Here is a 22,770-nt window from a genome sequence, read left to right as displayed (position 1 = left end):
GTCGGCCGGGTCTCTGTTATGGGGTCGCGTCCAGTCCAGTCCAGCAGGTGCATGACATGGCCAGCTGTGTATCGCAGATCATGCAAGCTGGACGGTCTTGGAGTGCCGTCTAGGATGACGAATCGGGGCTCGAGAGGTGGTAGCAAGGGCTGAGCATGGTGATTGGAGAGCTCGCCCGCCTCAGCCTCCCTGTGCTGTGCCTAGGTATGTACCTGTCAGGCCTGTAGTATGTGTGGACTGACGTCGCTTGAAAGCTAGGGTGAGGTAATGTCGCAATTATTAGATGTCTAGGGCGGCGGGTTGGCAGATTGGAAGCTACGGAGCACTTTAGATAGGGGCGGCGGGTTGCCAGGGTTGATGAGAGAAAGGCTGGAGACTTGATGGAGACTTGATGTCCTGCAGGCAGGCTGTCTGGCCTTGAGACAAAACCGGACAGCAGCAGGCGATGTTCAGCTGCTGCTGCTGCTGCTGCTGGAGATCACGGCAAGTCGGCAAGGCTGGCTGGCGCTAGAAATGCAAGTGACGGACAATAAGGCTCCCGCCTTGATTTGGACTTTCAACTGATGTATTTTCTGTGATGCTGCACTGCAGACTTGTACTTGTAGCAGATGTATACAAGGGGGCACGGCACCCTACCGAATAGTAACACGTATCACTTCCTTACAACCTGGGAGTTGTCTGCCTGCTTTCAGCTGGGGCCGTTTATTAGAGAAAAGTCCTAGCCACCTGGGCACACCGTCGGACCGTTGGGGGTTGGAGGGGTCGGTCAGGCCCCGGGTAGGCCTAGCCCTCAGGCTGCTGGGCTCCCTCGCAGCCCGCTAGGGACCTAGCACCCAGGTAGGCGGTAGGGTGACCCCAGAAGCCTGGGTGACGCACCCAAGGCTTGAGCTCTCAGGTCAACCCCAATTAGTCCTAAATTCAACATCCAGCACCCTACCTCCCCCCTTTTTAGCTGAACCTGGACACGCTCCCCTTCTTGATCTTTCCACCACCCGGACGACACATCTTGAACTTCTGGTGCTCCACCCTCTGCTTGACAACGGCAATATAGCAAATACCCTCTCGAACCTTAAGCCGAACACACTCCAACAGTCAACATGGTTGGTGCCGTCCTCCCTCCTAGCTGTCCTACTATCCTGTCCATGCGCTGGCAGCCCCGCCTTGTCCTTCTGAGGGGCATCAAAGGACGAGAATGCGTTCATGCAAAAATCCCATGACATGTTGGCTAACCCCCAGCGCCATAACAGGCCGACTCTCTGACCGAGGAACAAGTCTCCGAATTCAAGGAGGCATTCTCCCTCTTTGTAAGTTATCTTCAGCCTTGAGCTTCCCCGCCGTTCTCTTCCGTTGCGCACGATGCTAACCGACCGTTTTCGGCATGTAGGATAAGGATGGCGATGGTTAGTGCGGTCACCGCTTCCTCCCCTCTTTCTCAGCTACGCACGCGTCATACTCGATCCTCCGCGACGGTCTGCGCGTGCAGTATACTGCGAGCGACCGATCACCGAATCTATCACGAGAAATCTACTAAGACGGCCCGGTGTAGGACAAATCACCACCAAGGAGCTCGGCACAGTCATGCGGTCCCTTGGTCAGAACCCTTCCGAGTCCGAGCTGCAGGACATGATCAACGAGGTCGACGCCGACAACAATGGCACCATTGACTTCCCTGGTAAGTCTGGATTCCCACACACTGGGTATCGGGCGGTGGCGGGCTATGCGCCGGTGCCGGTGCTTGTCCTATGCCGCATGCTGGCTGCACTTTACTGACGCGTCCCACCCAGAGTTCCTGACCATGATGGCAAGGAAGATGAAGGACACCGACTCCGAGGAGGAAATCCGCGAGGCCTTCAAGGTTCGTCCCCCCCCCCCCCCTTACTTTACCCCGCCACCATAGCAACGGGACAGTCGCCTAACATTATATCCAGGTCTTCGACCGCGACAACAACGGCTTCATCTCCGCGGCTGAGCTGCGCCACGTCATGACCTCCATCGGCGAGAAGCTCACGGACGACGAGGTTGACGAGATGATCCGCGAGGCTGACCAGGACGGCGATGGAAGAATCGACTGTATGTCTCCGCTGCCCCCCACACTGATACCACGACCACGGCCATGGGACTAATCCTTGTGATCACCAGACAACGAGTTCGTCCAACTTATGATGCAGAAGTAGAGGGCCGCGTGGTCTTCGGGCCAGCAGTCCCCTACTACGAATGATTCCCTAGATGATGAGAAGAATGGACCCGCATATCTGAGCAGTTCCGGTCTACCTGCCCCGGCACGGCGTCTACACTGCTGCAGAGCCGCACGGCTGGGCTTGCTGGGGTAATGATGGATAGGTCGATGTATAGCGTGTAGCAGCAAGGTGGATAAATGGCGTCTGTAGCCTTGTCTTTCTCAACTGAGCCAATTGCCAGACTCAGATTTTCCTTTGCCGGAATATTGCTTTTTGCCGTTGAATCATGTGCCGCGGAAGTATCTGTGATGGATTGAGAGGAATCCTTTTCTGTCTTGAATCCACTTGCGGAGTTGGGTCAGTGGCTCAGGCATGCATACACTCCTCAGCCTCACGAGCACCGGGCTGAGCAATGGCGGTCTGGCCCGACCTGACACACATCACTACTGGTTATTAATTCCGGCTATCTAGAGTAGAGAGAGGCACCACTTGTGCCAATGACTGGTAGAAGCCATTATTGTTTTGAACTGTCCTACTGGCAGCGTTCTTCGCACACCCAGAGCACCCACTCCAAGGCCCAAATCTACGGAGTACCACAGACAAATCGACAAGAATTGACACCTCCAGATGAAATTTCTGGGACACCGCCATGCCGGACGGCCTCCAATCCACCATACCTTTTGAGTGCGCAGTAGTGTGGTCGTTCCAGGGGCACGATGCACGCCGAATGTGGCAGTGTCCTGCCTAGCGCGGGTGCAGCAGTCCCTCAGGGCCAAGTGTTTGCTCGCGACAAGCTTCTTGCTAAACTTCAGCCCTACAGGTCGGGCACATTTCCCGGGGCGTTGTCGTGCGGTGGTCGCAACCAGGGCACGCTGGTCAGGTACTAAAAAATGCCACCTGCTGCGGACCTGCATTGTCATGGCTGCAGCTTTGCCTACCGAATGGCACTCAACGGTGATTGTCGCCATATCTTATTTGGCTTGGCCACTCAGACAAGCTGACATGACTGACAGGACAGCCTTATCCCCGCGTTTTCAGCAGGGCTTCTTGCTGTGGCGGACTTGCAGGCTTGCTGTTGATAAGAGGGGCGTCAGGGATGGAGGGCAACCCTTGCCCCTTTTTCTCAAACGACAGCCAGCTACAGGGGTTGGTCAACATCCGAGTGAGAGTCCACACTTGCTTTTGAAGACTTGAACTGGCGATTTGGGATCACGGATTCACTTTCCACTTTCCCCGGCCATAGAACTGCCGTCGTCGTGCATGCATGAGACTGCCGCCATCAGCTCATCCTGCTTTCTGCGGCGTTCCACCTCATCACACGCTTGCGGCACCCGCTCTCTTCAAATGGTGACTGTGAAACCAGCCTCAACGTCATTTCCCCTTGGTCGGTCTGGGTGTCGCAAATCGCACCGCGAACCCGGATGAAGTTCTGCGTGCTCAAACCGTTCCGAACAGGCCCTCTTCGACCGGCGACACAAGCTTGACTTAAAAAGCCGACTTCTCCTTTCCCTTTGCGGGTGCCAGCTCAGCCACAGGATGCCTCCCTTGCGACGATGGCGCCCCCTCCTCCTCCTCGTGGCCTTCTGGCTCCTGGGCATGTACTGGATGTTTGGCGTGGACGACGAGGCGCCCATCGCACACGCCCCGGGCTCCAACACGGTCCCCGGCCAGCAGCAGCAGCCCCAGACGGGCCACCATGACGTGGCGCCCGTGAGTGACACCCATGGCCGCGGCGGCGCGCAGAACGGCGGCGACATGAATGCCAGGCGCTGGCGGAAGCTGCCCGACCTGTTCCCGGTCACGGGCGCGCTGCGGGAGCTGCCGGCGGCGGGGGCCGGCGGGAGCGGCATCCCCAAGATCCAGGCCGCGGCGCCGCGCGAGTCGGACGCCGCGCGGGAGCAGAGGCTCAAGAGGCAGAAGGCCGTGAAGGACGCCTTCCGGCACAGCTGGGCGGGCTACAAGAAGCACGCGTGGCTGCAGGACGAGGTGACCCCGCTGGGCGGCAAGCCCAAGAATCCCTTTGGCGGCTGGGCGGCGACGCTGGTCGACGCGCTCGACACGCTGTGGATCATGGGCCTCGAGGACGAGTTCCGGGCCGCCGTGGAGGCGGCGGAGACTATTGACTTTGCCACGTCTGATTCCGACCTGGTGAATGTTTTTGAGACCACGATCAGATACCTCGGCGGCTTCCTGGCCGCGTATGAGCTCAGTGGGAAGAAGCACGAGGGCCTTTTGAGGAAGGCGGTGGAGGTTGGCGAGCTGCTGATGTCCGCCTTCGACACGGACAACAGGATGCCCATCGCGAGATGGGACTGGAAACTGCAAGTTTTCCCCACACTGACTTCCCGGCTTGGGAAACCCTCCGCTGACTGGATGACAGATACATGACTGGCCACGTGCAGAAGCACCCTAGGACTGTGCTTGTGTCGGAGCTGGGGTCTTTGTCGCTCGAGTTCACCAAACTCTCCCAGCTGACTGGAGACATGAAGTACTACGACGCTGTCCAGAGGATCTCGGATGAGTTTGAAAAGGGCCAGGATGGCACGAAACTGCCAGGCATGTGGCCGGTCCAGGTCGACTCATCCGGGCCGTTTTTCACGACCGACAATGCCTTTACCCTGGGGGGGATGTCAGACTCGCTCTACGAGTATTTCCCCAAGCAGTACCTCATCCTCGGCGGCGCGCTCGAGCAGCCCAGGAAGATGTACGAGAAGTTCATTGACGTGGCAAAGAAGGCCCTTATGCGCCGTGCCATCAACCCAGACAATATCCCGATCGTCATTCCGGGCGACGCCCGGGTGAGAACTGTAGATGGTGAGATAAGCGTCTTTAACAGCCCGAAGGGTCAACACCTGACATGCTTTGTCGGCGGGATGGTCGGCATCGCCTCCAAGATCTTCGACAGGCCCGGCGAGCTGGACCTCGCCGCGCAGCTCACCGACGGATGCGTCTGGGCGTACGGGGCCACTGCCACCGGAATCATGCCCGAGATATTCGGGTTCGTCCCCTGCGGGGGCGTCGAGGACAGCCAGGCCGGCCCGGAGTGCAGCTGGAGCGACCTGAAATGGCGCACCGCTGTCAGGGACCAGTACCTGGGGGTCAAGAGCGGCAAGGACCCGATGGGGGACGAGATCGACAAGACGATCAGCACCCAGAGGCTGACGCCCGGGATGCTGCAGTACTACGACAAGAAGTACATACTCCGGCCGGAGGCCATCGAGAGCGTCTTCATCATGTACCGGCTCACGGGGGACAGCTCGTGGATGGACAAGGCGTGGAAGATGTTCGGCAACATTGAGCGGCTCACGAGGACCCAGATAGGGGCCGCCAGCCTCAGGGACGTGTCGAGGAAGGACCCTGGCCAGTTCGACTCGATGGAGAGCTTCTGGCTCGCAGAGACGCTCAAGTACTTCTACCTGGTGTTCTCCGACTTCGACGCCGTTGACCTCGACACGTGGGTGCTGAACACCGAGGCGCATCCTTTGCACCGACCGGATGTGAAATGATGCTATTTTTTAAATGCAAATACAAGTTCAAATCCATGATCCCGAAATGTAAAGTTCTCTGGGCCTCGGTTTTATACTACAATAGTAGGGCTGTTATTGTCTTGACAGTCAGTCAACAGGTAGTGGTAGGGAGCTACAGCACTGGCCACCGTCAGGACTGGCAGGGGTCAGAAAAGGGGCCAACGGTTCCAAGCTGACGTGACAGTTGGCTTCACCAGGAACCAAAGGCACACCGTCCAACAGATAAGGTAAGCATGCTCCGTACCTACCTTGGTGGGCCCTGCTAGCACGGCAGGAAGCCACTTGGCGGTCTTTCTTGGCCCGCCGTCGCAATCGACATCGCATCCCAAGCTGCTAACCTTATTATTGCTTGCCAGGGTGCAGTTCGCTTTAGGCTGGCAGACCGGGCGCGGCAGCAAACATCACTCCAACAGACGTTACTTGTTTGGTGTCTCAGTCCGAGCACACTGGCACTCCCACACGCCAGCACGCCCACCACTGCCGACACCTCACACGCACCAGTACCAGTGCCGCTCCCATTCCAGCTCCGGTGCGACTCTGCTACCCGAGAAGCCCTTTGACGGCCCCAAGGTCCCCTCGTGGGGTTGAACCTTAGCATCATGGCCTCCCGTGAGAAGGACCCCATTCAACACCACACCCACCACACCCACCACACCCACGCCCTGCCCGCATCCCAGCAGCCACGAGGGCAGCCAACATGGATCTGAAGTCGCTGACACTAGACGGCCACATCTCAGTCAAGCAGTTCATTCGAAACGTCCGCGCCGCAAAGACCATCGCAGACGAGCGTGCCGTCATCCAGAAGGAGAGTGCATCCATACGAGCCAGCTTCCGCGAGGAAAGCCACGACCACCAAGTCCGGTGTGTGCTCCCCCTGCACCTCCCTGCCTCCTGCCTGATCTCAGCACCCCGCCGTCCCGCCCAATGCGACAGGTCACCGTAGAGGACCACAAGCTGATGATGACTGCTGCACCCTCTGACACAGGCGCAACAATGTTGCCAAGTTGCTCTACCTCTTCACCCTGGGCGAGAGGACCCATTTCGGCCAGATCGAGTGTCTCAAGCTCCTCGCCTCGCCACGCTTCGCCGACAAGCGTCTAGGCCACCTGGCCACGAGTCTGCTGCTGGATGAGAACCAGGAGGTGCTTACACTAGTGACGAACTCGCTCCAGAAGTACGCCGAGCTCCTACGAAGCAAATCCCCGGTGATAACCTCCGCTCACATTGTCCTAGTGACCTCGCCCACTCGAACCAATATGTCGTCGGCCTTGCCCTCTGCACCCTCGGCAACATTGCCTCCATCGAAATGTCCCGAGATCTGTTCTCCGAGATCGAGAAGCTCGTCTCGACCGCGAACCCGTATATTCGAAGAAAAGCCGCCCTCTGCGCCATGAGGATATGTCGAAAGGTACCAGATCTGCAGGAACACTTTGTCGAGAAGGCCACGGCCTTGCTTCAGGATAGGAATCACGGTGTGCTCCTGTGTGGGCTGACACTGGTAACGAGTCTCTGTGAGGCAGACGAGGAGGAGGGCGGCGAGGAGGGCATTGTCGAGAAGTTCAGGCAGTTCGTGCCCATACTGGTCAGGACACTGAAGGGACTGGCATCCTCTGGCTACGCCCCTGAACATGATGTCATGGGGATTACCGACCCTTTTATACAGGTCAAGATCTTACATCTGCTCCGAGTTCTGGCTAGGGGCGATGCCCAGATCAGCGAGCAGATCAACGACATCCTCGCGCAGGTTGCGACCAACACCGACTCTTCCAAGAACGTCGGCAACTCGATCCTGTACGAGGCGGTACGAACGATCCTCGATATCGAGGCCGACTCTGGTCTGAGGGTGCTCGGTGTCAACATTCTTGGCAAGTTCCTCACCAACAGGGACAACAATATCCGATACGTCGCGCTCAATACCCTGATCAAGGTCGTCGCAATCGAGCCGAACGCTGTGCAGAGACATCGAAACACGATCCTCGAGTGTCTGCGAGACCCAGACATCAGCATAAGGCGGCGTGCCCTCGACCTCAGTTTCACGCTCATCAACGAGAGCAACGTCAGGGTGCTGATCAGGGAGCTCCTGGCCTTCTTGGAAGTTGCGGATAACGAGTTCAAGCCTACCCTGACGACCCAAATTGGCATCGCCGCCGACCGATATGCGCCGAACAAAAGGTGGCACGTTGATACCATGCTGAGGGTCTTGGCACTAGCCGGAAACTACGTCAAGGAACCCATCATGTCTTCTGTCATCCGACTGATCGCGACGACCCCGGAGCTCCAGACATACGCGGTCCAGAAGCTGTACACAAGTCTTAAGAAAGATATCACCCAGGAGAGCTTGGCACAGGCGGGAGCATGGTGTATCGGGGAGTACGGTGATGTGCTGCTCAGGGGTGGGCAATACGAGGAGGAGGAGCTCGTGAAGGAGGTCAAGGAGCACGAGATTATCGACCTCTTCTCCACCATCCTGAACAGCAACTACGCCACCCAGGTCACCACGGAGTATATCGTCAACGCGTTGATCAAACTGACAACGAGGCTGACAGACGGAACGCAAATCCAAAGAGTAAAGAAACTGCTCGAGAACCACCAGACAAGCTTGGACGTCGAGGTTCAACAGCGCGCCGTCGAGTACCTGAACCTGTTTGGTCACGACCAGCTCCGCCGCGGTGTCCTCGAGAAGATGCCGCCGCCGCAGATCAAGGAGGAGAACCGCGTGCTCGGCGAGAAGTCCGCCAAGGAGAAGAAGAAGTCGAACAGGAGGTCGAAGCCCATCAAGGTCTCAGAACAGGACCTGCTCATGGATATCATGGGCGACAGCGCCCCGTCCCCGGCCCCCTCAAACGGTAACTCCCAGAACAACGCAGACCTCCTGGCCGACATCCTCGGCGGCACGACCTCACCACCGCCAACATCATCAAACTCGGGCACGCCGGCACCACAGTCCAACATGTCCGCCATCATGGACCTCTTCGGGTCCGGCCCCGCACAGGCCACGCCGCCCCCCCAGGCCGCCGCCGCGGCGCCGCCGCCGGCGTCGTCGTCGTCGGGTCTGGACCTGCTCGGCCAGATGGGAGGCGCGGCCTCCCCCGCGCCGCAGGCAGCAGCGGCGCCGGCGGGCTTCCCCTGCTACAACAACAACGGCGTGGTGGTGACCATCGCCACGCAGCGCAACGCCGAGGGCATGGTGCAGGCCGTCGCGCGGTTCCGCAACGCGTCGGGGGGCCCGCTGTCCAACGTCGGGGTGCAGGCGGCCGTGCCCAAGAGCCAGAAGCTGCAGCTCAACAGCATATCGAACTCGGAGCTGGCGCCCGGGACCGAGGCCACGCAGGCCATGAGGATCCAGGGGGTCAAGGGTGTAAGTTTTTTGCCCAGTCACAGTCACAATCACAATCACAATACTTGCCCCTGGTGTTTATGGGAAGTCTTTTTTTACTTGATCCTTTTTTTTTTTACTGACAAGTTTCTTATCTTAGCCTTTACGTCTGCGTCTAAGGGTCCAGTACGCACACCCCTCGGCCGGGCAGGTGATGGACCAGGTGAACTGGTCGGAGCCGTCCTGAGTGAGCGGCGGGGGGCTCGGCGGCGGATGAGAGCAACGAATGGGAAACTCGAAACAATCGAATATAGTAAGAAGGTTCGATGCGTGAGAGAACGATCGAGGTATTGGTGGGGGAGGGGGGTGTTGCTGTAAAGAGAGAGGGCTGGGTGGCTAACGCAGAGGCGTCTTGATTGGGCGGGGGATGGGGCTTCGAGGATGGATGGTCGTCCGTCATCAAAAGCAAGCAAGTGAAGCAAGCAAGTGAAGCAAGCGGTCAATACATATCTACGTACAAGCAGTCGGTCCCGCCATGACTGACTGGTGTTCATCCATTTGGCCTCTCTGTGTGTGTGTCTGGCAGGCCTCTCTCTCTCTCTCTCTCTCTCTGGCGGCCTGGGGCTTTTCATCACCATGAGTGGCTGGCTGGCTGGCTGGCTGGTTGTTCCCATCTTGCTTGAGATCGGCACGGCGGTTCCTGCGGGCGGGTGGTTGTGGTGGTGGTGGTGGGTTTCGGCGCCGTCTTATTGGTGTTGTGGGAACAGGCAAGCCTTCTTTGCCGCCTGCCTGCCTTTCTACGGGCGAGAGGGAGGTTTGCCTCACCGCACGTAGTACAATAGAATGCCGGTGGCATATGCATATGGACAGTCCTGCGGCCGGGCGAGCCATGTGTCCTTCTGGTTGGTCAGGGTTGGCCTGCGTAAGGGATTGGACGGGTACGTAGTGTACATATCATATGTGGCAAGAAAGAAAAAAAAAAAAACAGAGAACCAAGAACCGAGAATCAAGAACCAAGTTGAACGTGCATGGGTGGGTGGTGCAATTCTGCCCCATCCGTCTCTGTAACTACGTACCTACCTACCCAGTGGCCCAGTCCAATTGGTCAAGACGAGTTCGTCTCGTTCCGTTTCTACGTACGCAGGCACGTTGTGGACGAGAGAGAGAGCCGGGAGGGAGTTTGATTGATTGAGTAAATGAGTGAGTGAGTGATCGCTGGCAGGGGGTAGCCGAGCGGGTGTGTGTGTGGGTGTGGAAGAAGATCATCAGACCCGGGATCTATCTCCATCTACATATCATTTGTGGAGCGAGCGAGCGAGCGAGCGGGCGCTGGGGAACCCCAAGCAAGCAGACCCGGGCCCGGACGGGAGGCCACTCTGCGCTGCCGTATTGCGGTTCCCCCGGGCTGGCGCTTCGCTTCTGCACCCGGATCTCTATGTGTGTATCTGCCAGCCAAGGCCAAGAGATGCGTTTCTGCTTGGTGCTGCGTGGCCGGCTGCGAATCAGGTGCCGTGGGAGCGCCGAGGTTTCTGCGTTGTACGTACGTACCCATGACTGACTGACTGTCTGTCTGTCTGTCTGCAGTGCCAGTGCAGAGCAGATGCCCAGGCCAGGGAGGGAACAACAGCCTGCTTACCACAACATGTGATGCCGCCTAAGCGGTGTGTGTGTGTGTGTGTGTGTGTGTGTGTCTGCTAGATACCACGGGTGTACATAGTATGTGTTTTGTCAGTAGTCAGTCAGGCAGTCAGTCAGTCATTCACTTCCGAGTCCCGTCGTGTGTGCGTGTTGCCCGCCCAGGGCTTTTCGACGGTCTGATTCCATATGCCCGGGCTGGGCCAGCCGAGGGAGGGGGTGGAGGAAGCGAGGTAGGTACTTAAGTAGGTAGAGGTAGGTCATGGGCAACCAAGTCCAACGCGTCGAGGGCTTACAATTTCGCCGCATCAGGACGCTGCTCATGGGCTGGGTCTGGCTCGTCTCGTGGTACTTTGTTCGTGCGAGCAAGCCGACTGCAGAAGTTCTCGGGTCTTTTTGGTATATGGGGTTTTCCCCCTTGGTCTTGTTCTGCCATTGCTAAATAAGCGCAGGCGAGCGCGGCGTTGTGGTTGGCCAGCCGAGAGCGAGAGGAGAGGAGATGGTGGGTGAGTGTGCCGGGGTGGCTGAGAGAAGAATAACCTTGGAAGGGCTATAAGAGGGCTGGCTTCCTTTTCGTCCGGGGCCGGAGGGGCGGGTATGTAGGTCATCTTTTGGCTAGCTGCGAAAAGTTGCGAAAAGCTGGAGAGGAGGAATCGGAAGGATTGGATCTTGGGTGGTTGGCCCGTTGGCGCCAACTGGCAGGCACATCATCTCTAATAAACCCACCCCCCGGTCTCTCTGGGCACGACGGGACCACCAATTGGCTCCCAGGGAAGCAGGAAAGATGATCTCCAGTTTCTGCATGAACATGTGGACAGACAGACAGCGGTAGGTGTCGCCGACGGCTGGCAGGCTGGCAGGCTGGCGGACGGGGGAGAGTGGGTGTCTACGGTCTACGATATACTTGAATAGAACAAGATGCTGGTGAGCCATGTAACCCAACGCTCATTCCCCATGTGTGTGTGTGTGTGTATGACAGGCGGCAGATCAGCCCCGACTAGCATCTTGGCTCGACTTGTCAGAAAGAGGAGAAATCTTGGGACCGAGATCTGAGGAACCACACAGATGGGGGGGAGGGAAGGGCAGCGAACAAGTGGATAAGTCTTGTGTGTCGCCGAAGATCTTTGAGTGGGGTTGATGGATATGTAGGCGATCATCAAAACATCAAACTGTATGTAAACTCGGATCTCCACATACTAATTGGATCTCCCTATCTATGTATACGGCTTTTCTTTCGCCGTTTGCTTCTGGAAGCCGCTCTCACCGGGACGGCCAAGGACCGAGCAAATAAATAGACCACATCTATCAATAAGAAGAGGTGAGAGGGGGGATGAGATGAGATGAGCGGGGCAGCAAAGCGCTGACCAGAGACAAAATAGACGCTGGCCCGTTGAGGCGGCCAGGTGTGGCCTCGCATGTGTTTTTTTTCCCTGCTTGAGGGTTGAGAGTGTACGTGCAGTAAGTACCCAGCAGCGGTAGTAGCGTCGGTACTACGGCAATGTAAAAGTAGATGCGGCCAGGTCAGTCAGGCCGTAAGCTTATTAGACAGGACAGTAGCAGCTGGCTGTGTGGCTGGGCCCGGGTTGCCGGGGTAGGGGAATGGGAAATTCCCACGTTGCACGGCGAGCCGCCGGCGAACTCATCCTTGGGTGCAGCAGTAGGCTATCAGGCCGACTGGCCTTGCTAGCACCCAGGTCGACGGTGTGTGTTGCCCAAAGTGGACACCAGTCGGCCGGGAGGCGCGCCGCCATTGGCCCGTGGACGCGCTCCCGCCTGCACCACCCCGGCTCAGGGTATCTTTTATTGCCGGCCCTCGGTGCGGAAGACGGGAAGACGGTGGTGGCCATAGCTGGCGGGTGTCTATTTCTAGATCTTGTTAGGGCCTGCCCTGCCCTTGTTTTTTTTTCTTGTTAACCGCCGGGTGGGGCATTGGCACTGGGGACTGGGGCAATTGGCGCAACTGGGGCAGGACTGCAGGCGAGAGGCGGGACTCGGCATCTTGTGTTGAATCTGCATGCTATGTTTACCATTTCCCACTAATAAATTGGGTCTGCATTTCTGATGTTTAATAGTGCTACTGTCAATGAGGTTACTGTCAAAACGTTGTGGCACTGGATCTGGGCAAAAGTCTGGCTGACAGGCAGTTGGGTTTGAACACCAGATGAAGAACACTGCAGCTGCACCCCCCAGCCATGTCTGTCATGAACAGAGAAGAGTGTCTGTCTGTCTGCCTCGTGCTGCCTCGCACCAACCTTCCCGTGTTTCTGTCTCGCACCAGTTCAACCCAGTGTGTGCCCTTGACACCTCTCTCGTTTTGTCGCTGCACCCCTTCTCCTTCGCTGCTCAAGCGCCTGCAGCACATGGAACAGGGGGGGAAGCGACAGGCCGACATGCTCCTTCCCTGGACATGCCCCCTGCCCTACATGAGCCGCTCCGTCCACTCATCTTTCACCGTTGCTTCCCATCCCACCTGCACCTCACATGGGCTACTGCATCCGTATGTACGTGCTACCCACGGGCTGCTACCCTCGCTGCCCACGCTCTATTCTGGGTAACCGTCGCTGCTGCGTGTACTTTTGCGTGCCGCCCACCTGCCTGCCTGCCTTGCAATGTGTGGGAATTCGTGCAGTCCTGCACTTCTGCAGGTGAGGTGGGAGGTATCTAGTATACAGATAAAAGCATGTCCCCTCCCACACTCATACACTTTCTCAACGCCATGTTCGGTCTGTGAAACTCATTCCATTTCATATAGTCTCGATTTCCTCGTTGTTCCTTCTTATTTCCTCTCTTTCCTTTCCTTCAGTGTCTCTCTGTTGGGTTTTCTTTCCTAGTCTGTGGGTTTTCCTGTTTCTGTGTCCGCGTCTCGTCTGTCTCTTCTTCGACGTCCGCCACACCACCACGAGTGAAAAGAAAACAAACGAAAAGGGGAATTCATTCGAATTCAGGATTCAGGCAAAACAACCACCATACCTACCACCACTCTCGAGCCACCACAAACACACACAACCCATCAGCCACAACGGGTCAAACAACCACACACCAGCCAAGATGCGCGCTTCATCCATCTTCCTCCCGGCATTCTGTGCCTCGGTCTTTGCCGCCCCAGCCTACCCAGACCTCAACCTCAAGGCAGCCCTGCCAGATGATGCCATGAAGGACCTGTCCCAATACTTCAACATGTTGGCGCAGAAGACCCAGCAGGGCAAGCAGATGTCCTGGGCACCCACCTGCGACATGAGCGCCGCCAAGCTTCCACTCGGTAAGTCCCCACACTTCACTCACACACAGGTGAGAGAGGATGCTAACATAGACCCCACAGCACCCCAGGCCCTCCCCGACGTCACCTCAGGCCTGATCCTCAAGCACGTCGCCGTCGGCCGCGGCACCCAGAACTACACCTGCGACACCACCAACGCGACCGCGGCCCCGACCGCCGCGGGCGCCGTCGCGACCCTCTTCAACGCCAGCTGCATCGCCGGCACCTACCCGGACCTGCTCAACATGCTGCCGCGCGTCTCCCTGGCCTTCAACCTGACGTCGGGCCCGTACACCAAGAACCTTCTCCCCACCTCGGGCGGCGCCCGCCTCGCCCCCGGCAACTGCGCCATCAGCGGCCACCACTTCTTCACCGACAACACCACGCCCTTCTTCACCCTCGACACCGACACCCTCAAGCTGGGCACCATCCCGTGCGCCAAGGTCGCCGCCGTCCCGGCCCCCGATGACGCACCAAAGGGACAGCTCGGCGAGAAGGCCGTCCCCTGGCTCAAGCTCTCGGCCAAGAGCGGCGCCACCGGCCGCCTGCAGGAGGTCTACCGCGTCGAGACGGCCGGCGGCAGCGCCCCCGCCACGTGCTCCGGCATGCCCGCCGCCTTCCAGGTCGAGTACAGCGCACAGTGAGTTCTTACCCGTCCAACCTACTCATTTCACCAATCATTTCAGTCTTCTAACAAGCACGTCCTTCAGGTACTGGTTCTTCGAGACCGCCTCGTGAAACAAGTGAGGCCATAGTGCCGTGGGCCAACAATAACCATACATATTGTTGCTTTTCCCTTCTATTCTCTTTCTTCTTCTCCAACAAAGTGCGATACCATAGTCGAGGCGTCAGGGCGTTTCTCGGGTTTCTTTTCTTCTTCCAGGGGGAGGGAAGGGGGGCCCATTTCTCACTTCCCGGCCCGGCTCGCTCCCACCCAGAGGGTGTGCTGATGACTGCGGCGGCGGAAGGATCGAGGGGCCGGCGTACGTAGGAACTGGGCTTGAGACATAGCAGCACGCCAACACCACAATACAACCTTCTAATTCCCTCTCTGCACATATCATTACTCTACAACCATACCGTGATTCTGCTTGTTCTTTCTGGTGGCGTGCTCGTGAATTGTGCATGTTGTCCGCGTGCTGTCCATTCAGCCCTAACAAACCGGGCCTGTTGTGAACACACACACACACATACATACACACCTACATACCTTCTGCCGTGCGACCGACCCCCCACGATCGCATGCACGTACATTAGCAGAACTCAACCCAACTCAAGCTCTCATGCAAAACACCAGTCTCATCATCCAACCAAGTGGTTCCTGGCGAAGGAAGCTGTGAACCACCGCTCGCTCGATCATCCAGTCTCAGCTGCCAACCTTAACCCAAAGTGGTGAGATGGGATGCTTAGGTACCTATAGTACCTCCTCCTGCCTAGACAACCAACTGCCACACCGAACCTGCCAGGGTGTTCGCGGCTGGGGGCCGCGGGGGCCCCGAGCGGACGAACACACACACACACACACGCACATAAGCTTCGGCGCACGAACATGCGGCTGAAGGTTAACTTGCGTCTGGGAAACGAACACAAGAGAAGGTCGCCTTCGTTCCTGGACAACCGAACTAGGTTTATCTTCGGTCTTGTTCTGTCTGTCTGTCTGCCTGTCACACATAAAATTACTTCAGTAACAAAACCAACCCAAACCCTCTATCTCTCTCCTCCTCAACACGCACGTTGGGTTTTGGTTTTGTGTGTCTTGGCCAGGAGGTCAACTAGATAGATGACGCCTCGGGAAGTACTCCGTACACACACATCACACACATATTCACACACGCACAAAAAGAGTGCCCCCCAAACCCCCAGACCAACCCAGCAAAAAAAAAAAAGAGAAAAGAAAACACGAAACACAGGGTCCGATCTGAGGCTGAGGATGGATGCGAAGCCAAGATGTACATACATACTTGTCACCTCGCACCAGCCAACCCAAACCGTTCGACATGGTCTGCATGTCATGTCATGTCATCCACTCACACTCACGCTCACACCCAGCCAGTTGCACCCACCCACCATCCCTCATCTCCCTTCCCAGATCCATCCATCCCTCCGAGGGAAAGGAAGCCAGATACATACATCTTTGGCCCCCCCCCACATTACCACCATTAGCCCCCATGTGCACACACACGCACACACACGCACACACACACACACACATGCAGGGGAAAAATAGGCGTGGTTACAGCAGAGTCAGATCCCTTTGGGGGTCGGTTCCTGATCCCCCTTGGTGGGTTACATCCAATGTCACCACAGCGGGCCAGGGTGTGTGATGCTCATGGATGCCATCTTATAGGTCAGATCTTCCTTCACTCAGCTCTGCGGAGTATCTCCATCTGCCATTGATGTCTCAACAAACAACGGTGCACGCACTCGAAACCAATCTTCTTGTACAAGTGTTGACCCCAATGGGCCACGGACACACACACTTATCGATATATACCCGTCTAGATGTCGACATGCGATCATTAATTACCTCTACAGCACTGCGATGGAATCGTATGGAGCAGATCTGATCAGGAACCGGGCAAGAGGTTTGTTTCTATGTCCGAAGACCGATTATTATGCATTATCCTGGCACCAGCGCCCTATTTGGCGCACTGGCCACAGAAAGTTCTAATGCCAATATGTGACAGCGAAGTCGTGAAAATGGCAACGCAGCTTCTCGGCGCCTCGAAAGAAGGGTTGAGGCGGAGAGAGCCCCGCTGCGTTGCCTTGGTCGTCAATGAGCCTCGCCCGAGCCCTTCCGTGTCCCAGTGTCTTGTCTTGTCTTGTCTTGTCTTGTCCCAAACAGCCGCCCCGGACCGATGAATCATTTCGCATGTCCCAACACTCATTTCACTTCAAGTAACCCACACCCAAGCTTTTCGACCGCGCCTGTGCCCAGGACCACAAAGCCGCCAACCCAGTTCCGTGATTCCCGTGGCGCTGGCGGGTACATAACATATTCAAAAAATACTACATTACAGCTGAAGAACCCAATACTCCTGGTGCCGTGGCATGAATCTTTAGCTGCTGTATTCTGGCGCCGATTGAACGCTCAGACCCCGGACGTGTCTGAACGATGGCGGCTGCGGGTCGCCGATCGCGCGAAACGCTTCTTGGATGTTGGTCTCTAATTGCTGCCATTCGTTCGAGATCCGGTGGGACCCCTACGCCTTTCGGGATCGCGTGGTAGTGCCGTTGGGCTTCGCCGCACCAGTGGTCTTGACATCTCCGTTCAGGATGCCGTTGTTGCCGGACATGCCGTGCACGAGGTCATGGGGGTCGGGCAGAGGAGCCTGAGACATGCGGCGGAGCGACTTGCGGTGGTTGGGCTTGGAATCCTTCTTATAAGTGGCGATGTAGAAAGAGATGAAGAGGACCAGGTAGGACGTGAGAACGCCGATACCAGCAAAGGCGGCGAACTCCTCGCCGGCGCACTTGCCATGGTTGGGCATCCAGGTGAAGTAGGTGGAAGTAAAGTAGGTGTAGGACGCGAAGTAGACGAAACCTGCGATTGGTTAGACAAGATCACATTCGGCTGTAATATGACTGGGGAGCACTCACCAAGATCAATGATGAACTGGATGATCTGGAGCCTGGTAACCCACTCCTTCCACCAGATACGAACACCACGTGCGCTCTGGAAGTAGTACCAGTACATGAGAACGTGGACAGTCAAGTTGAGGGAGATGACAACCCAGGACACGGAGGTGCTTCCAAGCAGTTGAGTGTAGCACAGGACAGCGGTGGCGCCATGGTGGTAGCAATGAAGGAAAGCTGCGCATTATTGTTAGCAAGGCAGACAAATCAGGGGCGCACGTGACCCGGGGCCTTGTGATGGACGCACTCAATGGCTTCTTCTTGAGGAAGAGGAAGACGGTGTCCAGCAGCTCGAGATATTTGGTGAGGTAGTTCAGCTGTGAGGAATGGACGTCAGCGTTGCGGACTGGAGCAGCACGAGCAGGTAGCACGTGGACATACGTAGTAGAGCACAACGAGAGGCTGTGTCCAGCCACCATCATGGTCGCAGATGGCATAGAAGACGCCCCTTCGGACAACGGTGGGCAGCAGTTGCTCAATGAAGAGGGCCAGCAGTATACCGGAGATGGCGGTAAGGTAGAAGTTGTGAACCAGGAAAAAGGCCTTGAGCTTGAAGGGCTCGCGGCCGCGCATGATCTCGCGTCCGCCGAAGATGATGATGTAGTAGAGGACGACGAAGATGCCCGTCTCCTTAAGGGTGGACATGGGCGTCTCCCCGGCGACGAAGCGGAACTCGCTGACTGGGTAGCCGGTGAAGAAGGTCCATGCTTTATCGAAAATAGGCCATAGCTGGATCCCGAAGGGCCGGTCAATGGTCGGGAGCGGCAGGCGCTCATAAAAGGTAGCGGATGCTGGGTTGTCCATGGTGGCTCGGGTTGTCCGGCGAGCGCGGATGCGACGGCCCTCACTGCTGGGGAGAAAGTTATCAGCCAGGAATTCACATGCAGGGAGAGCTGCCTGTCTTGAGAGCAGCGCGTTGGAGTCGGGCGGTTGGGCGGTTGGGCGGCTGGGCGTCGGGTAAAACGTACGTAGCTAAAGTGTATGGTCGCGAGCACCTCTCTGCCCCAAAGCTGAGCTTAGCTGAGCTTAGCTGATGCAGCGGGCGGGACGAAAGGAAGGACTAGAAAGTAATTGACTCTCTCAACTTCGAGTCCCTAAGCAAACCACCGTCCGCAACGAAGCAAAGACAGCACGGCGCCGAACCACGGGGAAGGAGAAAAAGGCAGGGTCGGGATATGGGGGAGACGGGGTGGGAAGAGAAGAAAGGCAGACGGTGATGATATGGGGAAACGGGAAAAGTTTATCAATTCGGATTGGGGGTCTGTCTAGCCTTGCACTACGAGCAGGCCCAGCAAAAAAGGAGATGTGTTTAATCTGCCAGGTGCGCAGGGGTCGGGCGGACTGGGGGAGTGGCAGTTGCCATCCAGGCAAGCCAGGCCAGGCCAGACTAGCAGCCAGGTTGCAGGCAGGCGCCCTTGTACTCCGTACCTACTTGCTACTGCGGTGCAAGACGCGCCTCCTCGCCGCCCTCGCACCCGCACAGGCACCCGTCCGTCGCCAGGGTGCAGGCTCTCTCCCCCCTAGCGGCTGCACCTTCCCGGGGCCGGCTCTGAACTGCAGAGCATGAGGCATGGTGACAGCAGCCGTCCGAAACTGCCTAACAACGCAGCATACTAGGTGGTACCCGCCTCACGACGAACAAGTGGACGAATTGGACCGGTTGAACCAAATCCTCATGCCCCGCTCAGCGTGTCGTACGGAGTACATCCTGCAGACAAGTGCCTCGGGACAGAAGACTACAGCCAGGCCCTGGGCAGTCTGGGCAGTGAGTGCCTCGGGCCAAGACACCGGGGCCGATGCTAGGGTGCCGGTTTTTGATCCCATCTAATCTCAACGCGTCCCGACTCATTTCAGCACCCACCACAACCAACCCTCTCGGCCTCTTGACATCACCCCGTCGGCCTCCCAACCGCCGGCAGGTCGGCTCATCACATGTCGACGCTGTATTTGTGGGTGCGGCTCCTCTGTTCTCGTGTTGACGGCCAAGTCCGTCATCCCAAACCTTGCTGCCACGCCCAGGACGCCAGGGGACGACCGTCATTGAGCCGGATGGGCAGACGGGCTGGACGGAGCAGAAGCGGGTGATGCACCGCTCGCCCGCCGGACCCGGACTATGTGTCACTCGTGTCCATACATGGCCTTGATGTCATTCCGCGACAGTCTGGCAGCTGTCTGGATGGTCGAGGGAAGCGTTCCTGCAGCTAGGAACGTTGCTTCTTCCGCATCGGTTCGGCAGGCCTGGCAGGACGAACCCTGTGGCCCCAGCCTCGGGACACGAGCCGGGCGGGCATTGCTTCCTGTTCGCTCTTCGCTGCTCGCTGACCTCTATCCATCCTGCGAGCCAGTGCCTTGGGTCAGCAGGTAACCAACCGGCTTGAAAGAGCCAAGACAGCCGCGTGGAGCATGCCGAGGGCCTTTTCTATATTCCCCGTTCCGATCTTTAAATGTGTAGTGCACTCCATGGGCAGACCGGGAGCCCGGCAAGCAGGCAAGGTCCTGTTGATTGAGATGAGCAATGCGTGCATATGACTGATGTGTTGGGAAACCGAACCATGAGCCTGGGACTGAGTGGATAGTTCGGAATGCGTGTACTGTGGTACACAATATCAGCCCACCACCAGCACATGCCCACGGAAAGATAGTGGTGAAATGCTTCCTGCTCACCAAAGCACCCAGGCCAATTGGCCAGTCGTGGGGTGGGTGGAGCTGCAACAAGAGGGCCACCCAGGCCAGCGGCCCAATCACAGCCCTCGAAAAAGGTGGCCCCGACAACTTCCTTTCCTCCCAACCGGCACGGTAGGGCACCTGAGGCTGGCAGGAGACTGGCTCTTGGCTCCCTGGCTTACCCGCAGCTCTGGTCGAAGCGCAGAGTGGTCCGATCTGATAGGCACCCTGCTCTGACGGAAAACTGCTCTCCTGCCCGTCAAACCACCACGCACAGCACACAACGCCCACGACCGCTCGCACCACTCCACTCTCCACTCACTTTGCGATTTGTGAGGTCAGCTCTTCCGCCCTCCCATCACCGCCGCCCGACCCGTAGTCACCCTGCCCGTGGACGAGTGCAGCACAAGGGACCTCCCCGAAAAAACATAACCATGTCTTTCCTCCGTATCGCCGCCCGTGGCCCCACGGCCTCGACCTTCTTCCGTGCGACCACCCTGCGCACCGCCGCCCGCCCTCTGGCCGCCGCCCGCCCCAGCTTCAGCACCTCCTCGCGCCTGCGGGCCGAGCACCACGAGGAGTCGTTTGAGGAGTTCAGCGACAGGTGAGGACGCCCCCCCGCAGACGCCCACGCGAAGACCCACGGGGCCGATGACGAGCAGAGACGGCGGCGGCAACAACACGTCACGTCATAGCTCAGCCCGAGGGTCAATCGGGGTCAATTGGGCCGTGGGACGGCGCCGAGATGGATCAATGGCTGATGGAAGCTCCCCCGATACAGATATGAGAAGGAATTCGACAGCGTCCAGGATGTTTTCGAGCTCCAGGTGAGTTGTGCCCCCCCCCCCGGCCAGCCCGGACGGGCGGACGGACGGAGCTTGGTTGCTGACCCTTCGCGAACCCCGACGCAGCGCAACCTGAACAACGCCTTCGCCTACGATCTGGTCCCCTCCCCCTCCGTCTGCACGGCCGCCCTGAGGGCCGCCCGGAGGGTCAACGACTTCCCCACCGCCGTGCGCATCTTCGAGGGTATGGCAGACGAACCCACCACAAAGCTCTGACCCCGTCGCTGATGATACAAGTACCGGTTGGCTGACCCCCCACAAACAGGCATCAAGTCCAAGGTCGAGAACAAGGAGCAGTACCAGCAGTACCTCACCGAGCTCGAGCCCCTGCGCAAGGAGCTCGGCGTCCTGCTCAAGGAGGACCTGTACCCCGAGGGCCAGGCCGAGCACTAAATCCAGAGAGACGGGAGGAGGGGAGAGAGATACCCGCGGCCGAGCGAACACCGCCTTAGCCTAAAGTACCACACGAGAGGTGCGGGCCAGACCCTGTTGGCCCTTTGCCCCTCGCGCGGGGACGAAAAAAAGGAGGCCGTTCAAATTCTTCTGAATCCAAGTTGCGAGGCGAGACTAAGCAAGGCCCGGAAATCTGTGTATATGTGTCCTACCACCCACAAACGAACCCAACAAGAAAAACCCAAACTTAGACAAAAAAGCAGCCAGCTTGGGACTAGTACCATTTTATCATAGAAGGCGGGAGGGGGAATCCTGACGTTGTTCACCGTTCTCATGATGGCCGGGTCAAAGTGATTATTTCTAGTGACGGCGGCGGCGATGTCTTCTATATCTATCTACCCTGCTATCTCTGACAGCAGGCGATGTACCAACGACAGCAGAGGAGAAAGACTATTGGGGGGGGCCTTTCAATCCTCTACTCTTTCCATCTCTACTCGCACATCCGACCCGGCAGCTCTGTATCCCCACGAAGTGAACCCGAGGTAGGGTGGATTTGGCATTGGCCCCCTCATACCCCCCCCCAGAATCGACGAAGACAAGGAGGAAAGCAACAGCGTAGCATCTGTTTCCGATACGGGACCACGGACACAACAAAGAACGAGTCAGCCACGGCGGGGGAGGGGGATGAACTGCCACCGGCTGCCCGCTCTCCAGCCCATCCACGACTCTCAAAACAACGGTTATGAGATGGAAGCTGCTCGTCCAAGGTTCCCTCCCTATGACAAAGAAAAAAAGGGGGGCTGTAGGCGGCCGGCTGTGTGGTCTCCCGGCAGCAAGTAACATATGTATTGTGCGGCGGGTGCGAACCTTATCTGTTAAATAGCGGCATGGCGCAGGTCAACACCCAACATACCCTCCTTCCAACATCACAGCCCTTCTGTAAGGAGGACATATTGGAACTCGTCAGCAAGCAGGACATGTGAGCCAGCTCAGCTCTAGAATAAGCGGGAACCAGTCAGGTGCTTGCGTCCTAGCTGGGACTCGACCGATGGGGAGGGGAAAATACTCGAGATGACTGCCAAATACAAGTTATATTAACTTAGGAAGAGAGAGAAAGTGCCACAACTCCCCAAAGCGGCCTTGGCCCCTAGCCCTCGTTGAGACGAGCGTTTCTCGCTCTATATATAAATAACACCGAAGACTGCCCTGCCTAGTCACTGCTAAAGTAGTAGCTGCTCGGCGACATGTCGACATCGTACTATCACACCCGCGACCCGAGGGAATGGTCCAATCTCACAAAGCCTCGAACCCCAAACAACAC

The 22,770-nt window shown here is 57.7% G+C and overlaps 6 protein-coding genes across 6 annotated transcripts; 5 read left to right on the top strand and 1 right to left on the bottom strand.

Moving 5' to 3' along the window:
• Nucleotides 1–765: 765 nt before the first annotated feature.
• KVR01_011154 (calmodulin) lies at nucleotides 766–2,707 on the top strand. The gene is made up of 7 exons (XM_044794805.1): nucleotides 766–1,100; nucleotides 1,248–1,304; nucleotides 1,385–1,400; nucleotides 1,547–1,672; nucleotides 1,785–1,855; nucleotides 1,929–2,070; nucleotides 2,140–2,707. Exons 1-7 carry the CDS (start codon nucleotides 1,098–1,100, stop codon nucleotides 2,172–2,174), a joined length of 450 nt encoding a protein of 149 aa, XP_044639529.1. The 5' UTR covers nucleotides 766–1,097; the 3' UTR covers nucleotides 2,175–2,707.
• A 407-nt stretch (nucleotides 2,708–3,114) lies between these two features.
• KVR01_011489 (uncharacterized protein) lies at nucleotides 3,115–6,082 on the top strand. The gene is made up of 3 exons (XM_044790276.1): nucleotides 3,115–4,498; nucleotides 4,558–5,931; nucleotides 6,061–6,082. Exons 1-2 carry the CDS (start codon nucleotides 3,714–3,716, stop codon nucleotides 5,681–5,683), a joined length of 1,911 nt encoding a protein of 636 aa, XP_044639864.1. The 5' UTR covers nucleotides 3,115–3,713; the 3' UTR covers nucleotides 5,684–5,931; nucleotides 6,061–6,082.
• Nucleotides 5,956–9,724, top strand: KVR01_011360 (uncharacterized protein). The gene is made up of 4 exons (XM_044789970.1): nucleotides 5,956–6,565; nucleotides 6,690–6,878; nucleotides 6,938–9,062; nucleotides 9,181–9,724. The coding sequence occupies exons 1-4, from the start codon at nucleotides 6,402–6,404 to the stop codon at nucleotides 9,265–9,267; spliced, it is 2,565 nt and encodes an 854-aa protein (XP_044639735.1). The 5' UTR covers nucleotides 5,956–6,401; the 3' UTR covers nucleotides 9,268–9,724.
• A 3,599-nt stretch (nucleotides 9,725–13,323) lies between these two features.
• Nucleotides 13,324–14,967, top strand: KVR01_011383 (uncharacterized protein). Its single transcript, XM_044781377.1, has 3 exons — nucleotides 13,324–13,914; nucleotides 13,975–14,551; nucleotides 14,622–14,967. The coding sequence occupies exons 1-3, from the start codon at nucleotides 13,704–13,706 to the stop codon at nucleotides 14,647–14,649; spliced, it is 816 nt and encodes a 271-aa protein (XP_044639758.1). The 5' UTR covers nucleotides 13,324–13,703; the 3' UTR covers nucleotides 14,650–14,967.
• A 1,349-nt stretch (nucleotides 14,968–16,316) lies between these two features.
• KVR01_011439 (uncharacterized protein) lies at nucleotides 16,317–18,827 on the bottom strand. Its single transcript, XM_044784504.1, has 5 exons — nucleotides 18,516–18,827; nucleotides 17,929–18,394; nucleotides 17,795–17,864; nucleotides 17,512–17,724; nucleotides 16,317–17,455 (listed from the first exon to the last, which is right to left on the bottom strand). Exons 2-5 carry the CDS (start codon nucleotides 18,349–18,351, stop codon nucleotides 17,115–17,117), a joined length of 1,047 nt encoding a protein of 348 aa, XP_044639814.1. The 5' UTR covers nucleotides 18,352–18,394; nucleotides 18,516–18,827; the 3' UTR covers nucleotides 16,317–17,114.
• Nucleotides 18,828–20,336: 1,509 nt separating this feature from the next.
• Nucleotides 20,337–22,755, top strand: KVR01_011402 (cytochrome c oxidase subunit VI). The gene is made up of 4 exons (XM_044783740.1): nucleotides 20,337–20,815; nucleotides 20,993–21,038; nucleotides 21,123–21,240; nucleotides 21,322–22,755. Exons 1-4 carry the CDS (start codon nucleotides 20,646–20,648, stop codon nucleotides 21,447–21,449), a joined length of 462 nt encoding a protein of 153 aa, XP_044639777.1. The 5' UTR covers nucleotides 20,337–20,645; the 3' UTR covers nucleotides 21,450–22,755.
• The last annotated feature ends 15 nt before the right edge of the window (nucleotides 22,756–22,770 follow it).

The sequence above is a fragment of the Diaporthe batatas genome, assembly GCF_019321695.1.
Source record: "Diaporthe batatas strain CRI 302-4 chromosome Unknown Contig00015, whole genome shotgun sequence".
Lineage (NCBI taxonomy): Eukaryota > Fungi > Ascomycota > Sordariomycetes > Diaporthales > Diaporthaceae > Diaporthe > Diaporthe batatas.
Note: the sequence above shows the minus strand (reverse complement) of the source record. Positions and strands in the feature narration are given on the sequence as shown.

What these genes read in the sequence shown, in the direction of transcription:
- KVR01_011154 (XM_044794805.1), top strand. An exon ending in TGGCACCATTGACTTCCCTG is followed by an intron (nt 1,673 to 1,784) that starts GTAAGTCTGGAT and finishes CGTCCCACCCAG; the next exon opens with AGTTCCTGACCATGATGGCA. An exon ending in CGGCGATGGAAGAATCGACT is followed by an intron (nt 2,071 to 2,139) that starts GTATGTCTCCGC and finishes TGTGATCACCAG; the next exon opens with ACAACGAGTTCGTCCAACTT.
- KVR01_011489 (XM_044790276.1), top strand. Translation starts at nt 3,714, where the DNA reads ATGCCTCCCTTGCGACGATGGCGCCCCCTCCTCCTCCTCGTGGCCTTC. An exon ending in GCGAGATGGGACTGGAAACT is followed by an intron (nt 4,499 to 4,557) that starts GCAAGTTTTCCC and finishes ACTGGATGACAG; the next exon opens with ATACATGACTGGCCACGTGC.
- KVR01_011360 (XM_044789970.1), top strand. Translation starts at nt 6,402, where the DNA reads ATGGATCTGAAGTCGCTGACACTAGACGGCCACATCTCAGTCAAGCAG. An exon ending in GTGACGAACTCGCTCCAGAA is followed by an intron (nt 6,879 to 6,937) that starts GTACGCCGAGCT and finishes ACATTGTCCTAG; the next exon opens with TGACCTCGCCCACTCGAACC. An exon ending in GGATCCAGGGGGTCAAGGGT is followed by an intron (nt 9,063 to 9,180) that starts GTAAGTTTTTTG and finishes TTCTTATCTTAG; the next exon opens with CCTTTACGTCTGCGTCTAAG.
- KVR01_011383 (XM_044781377.1), top strand. Translation starts at nt 13,704, where the DNA reads ATGCGCGCTTCATCCATCTTCCTCCCGGCATTCTGTGCCTCGGTCTTT. An exon ending in CGCCGCCAAGCTTCCACTCG is followed by an intron (nt 13,915 to 13,974) that starts GTAAGTCCCCAC and finishes TAGACCCCACAG; the next exon opens with CACCCCAGGCCCTCCCCGAC. An exon ending in CAGGTCGAGTACAGCGCACA is followed by an intron (nt 14,552 to 14,621) that starts GTGAGTTCTTAC and finishes CACGTCCTTCAG; the next exon opens with GTACTGGTTCTTCGAGACCG.
- KVR01_011439 (XM_044784504.1), bottom strand. Translation starts at nt 18,351, where the DNA reads ATGGACAACCCAGCATCCGCTACCTTTTATGAGCGCCTGCCGCTCCCG. An exon ending in CTCTCGTTGTGCTCTACTAC is followed by an intron (nt 17,865 to 17,928) that starts GTATGTCCACGT and finishes CATTCCTCACAG; the next exon opens with CTGAACTACCTCACCAAATA. An exon ending in CCAGTTCATCATTGATCTTG is followed by an intron (nt 17,456 to 17,511) that starts GTGAGTGCTCCC and finishes AACCAATCGCAG; the next exon opens with GTTTCGTCTACTTCGCGTCC.
- KVR01_011402 (XM_044783740.1), top strand. Translation starts at nt 20,646, where the DNA reads ATGTCTTTCCTCCGTATCGCCGCCCGTGGCCCCACGGCCTCGACCTTC. An exon ending in TTTGAGGAGTTCAGCGACAG is followed by an intron (nt 20,816 to 20,992) that starts GTGAGGACGCCC and finishes CCCCCGATACAG; the next exon opens with ATATGAGAAGGAATTCGACA. An exon ending in AGGATGTTTTCGAGCTCCAG is followed by an intron (nt 21,039 to 21,122) that starts GTGAGTTGTGCC and finishes ACCCCGACGCAG; the next exon opens with CGCAACCTGAACAACGCCTT.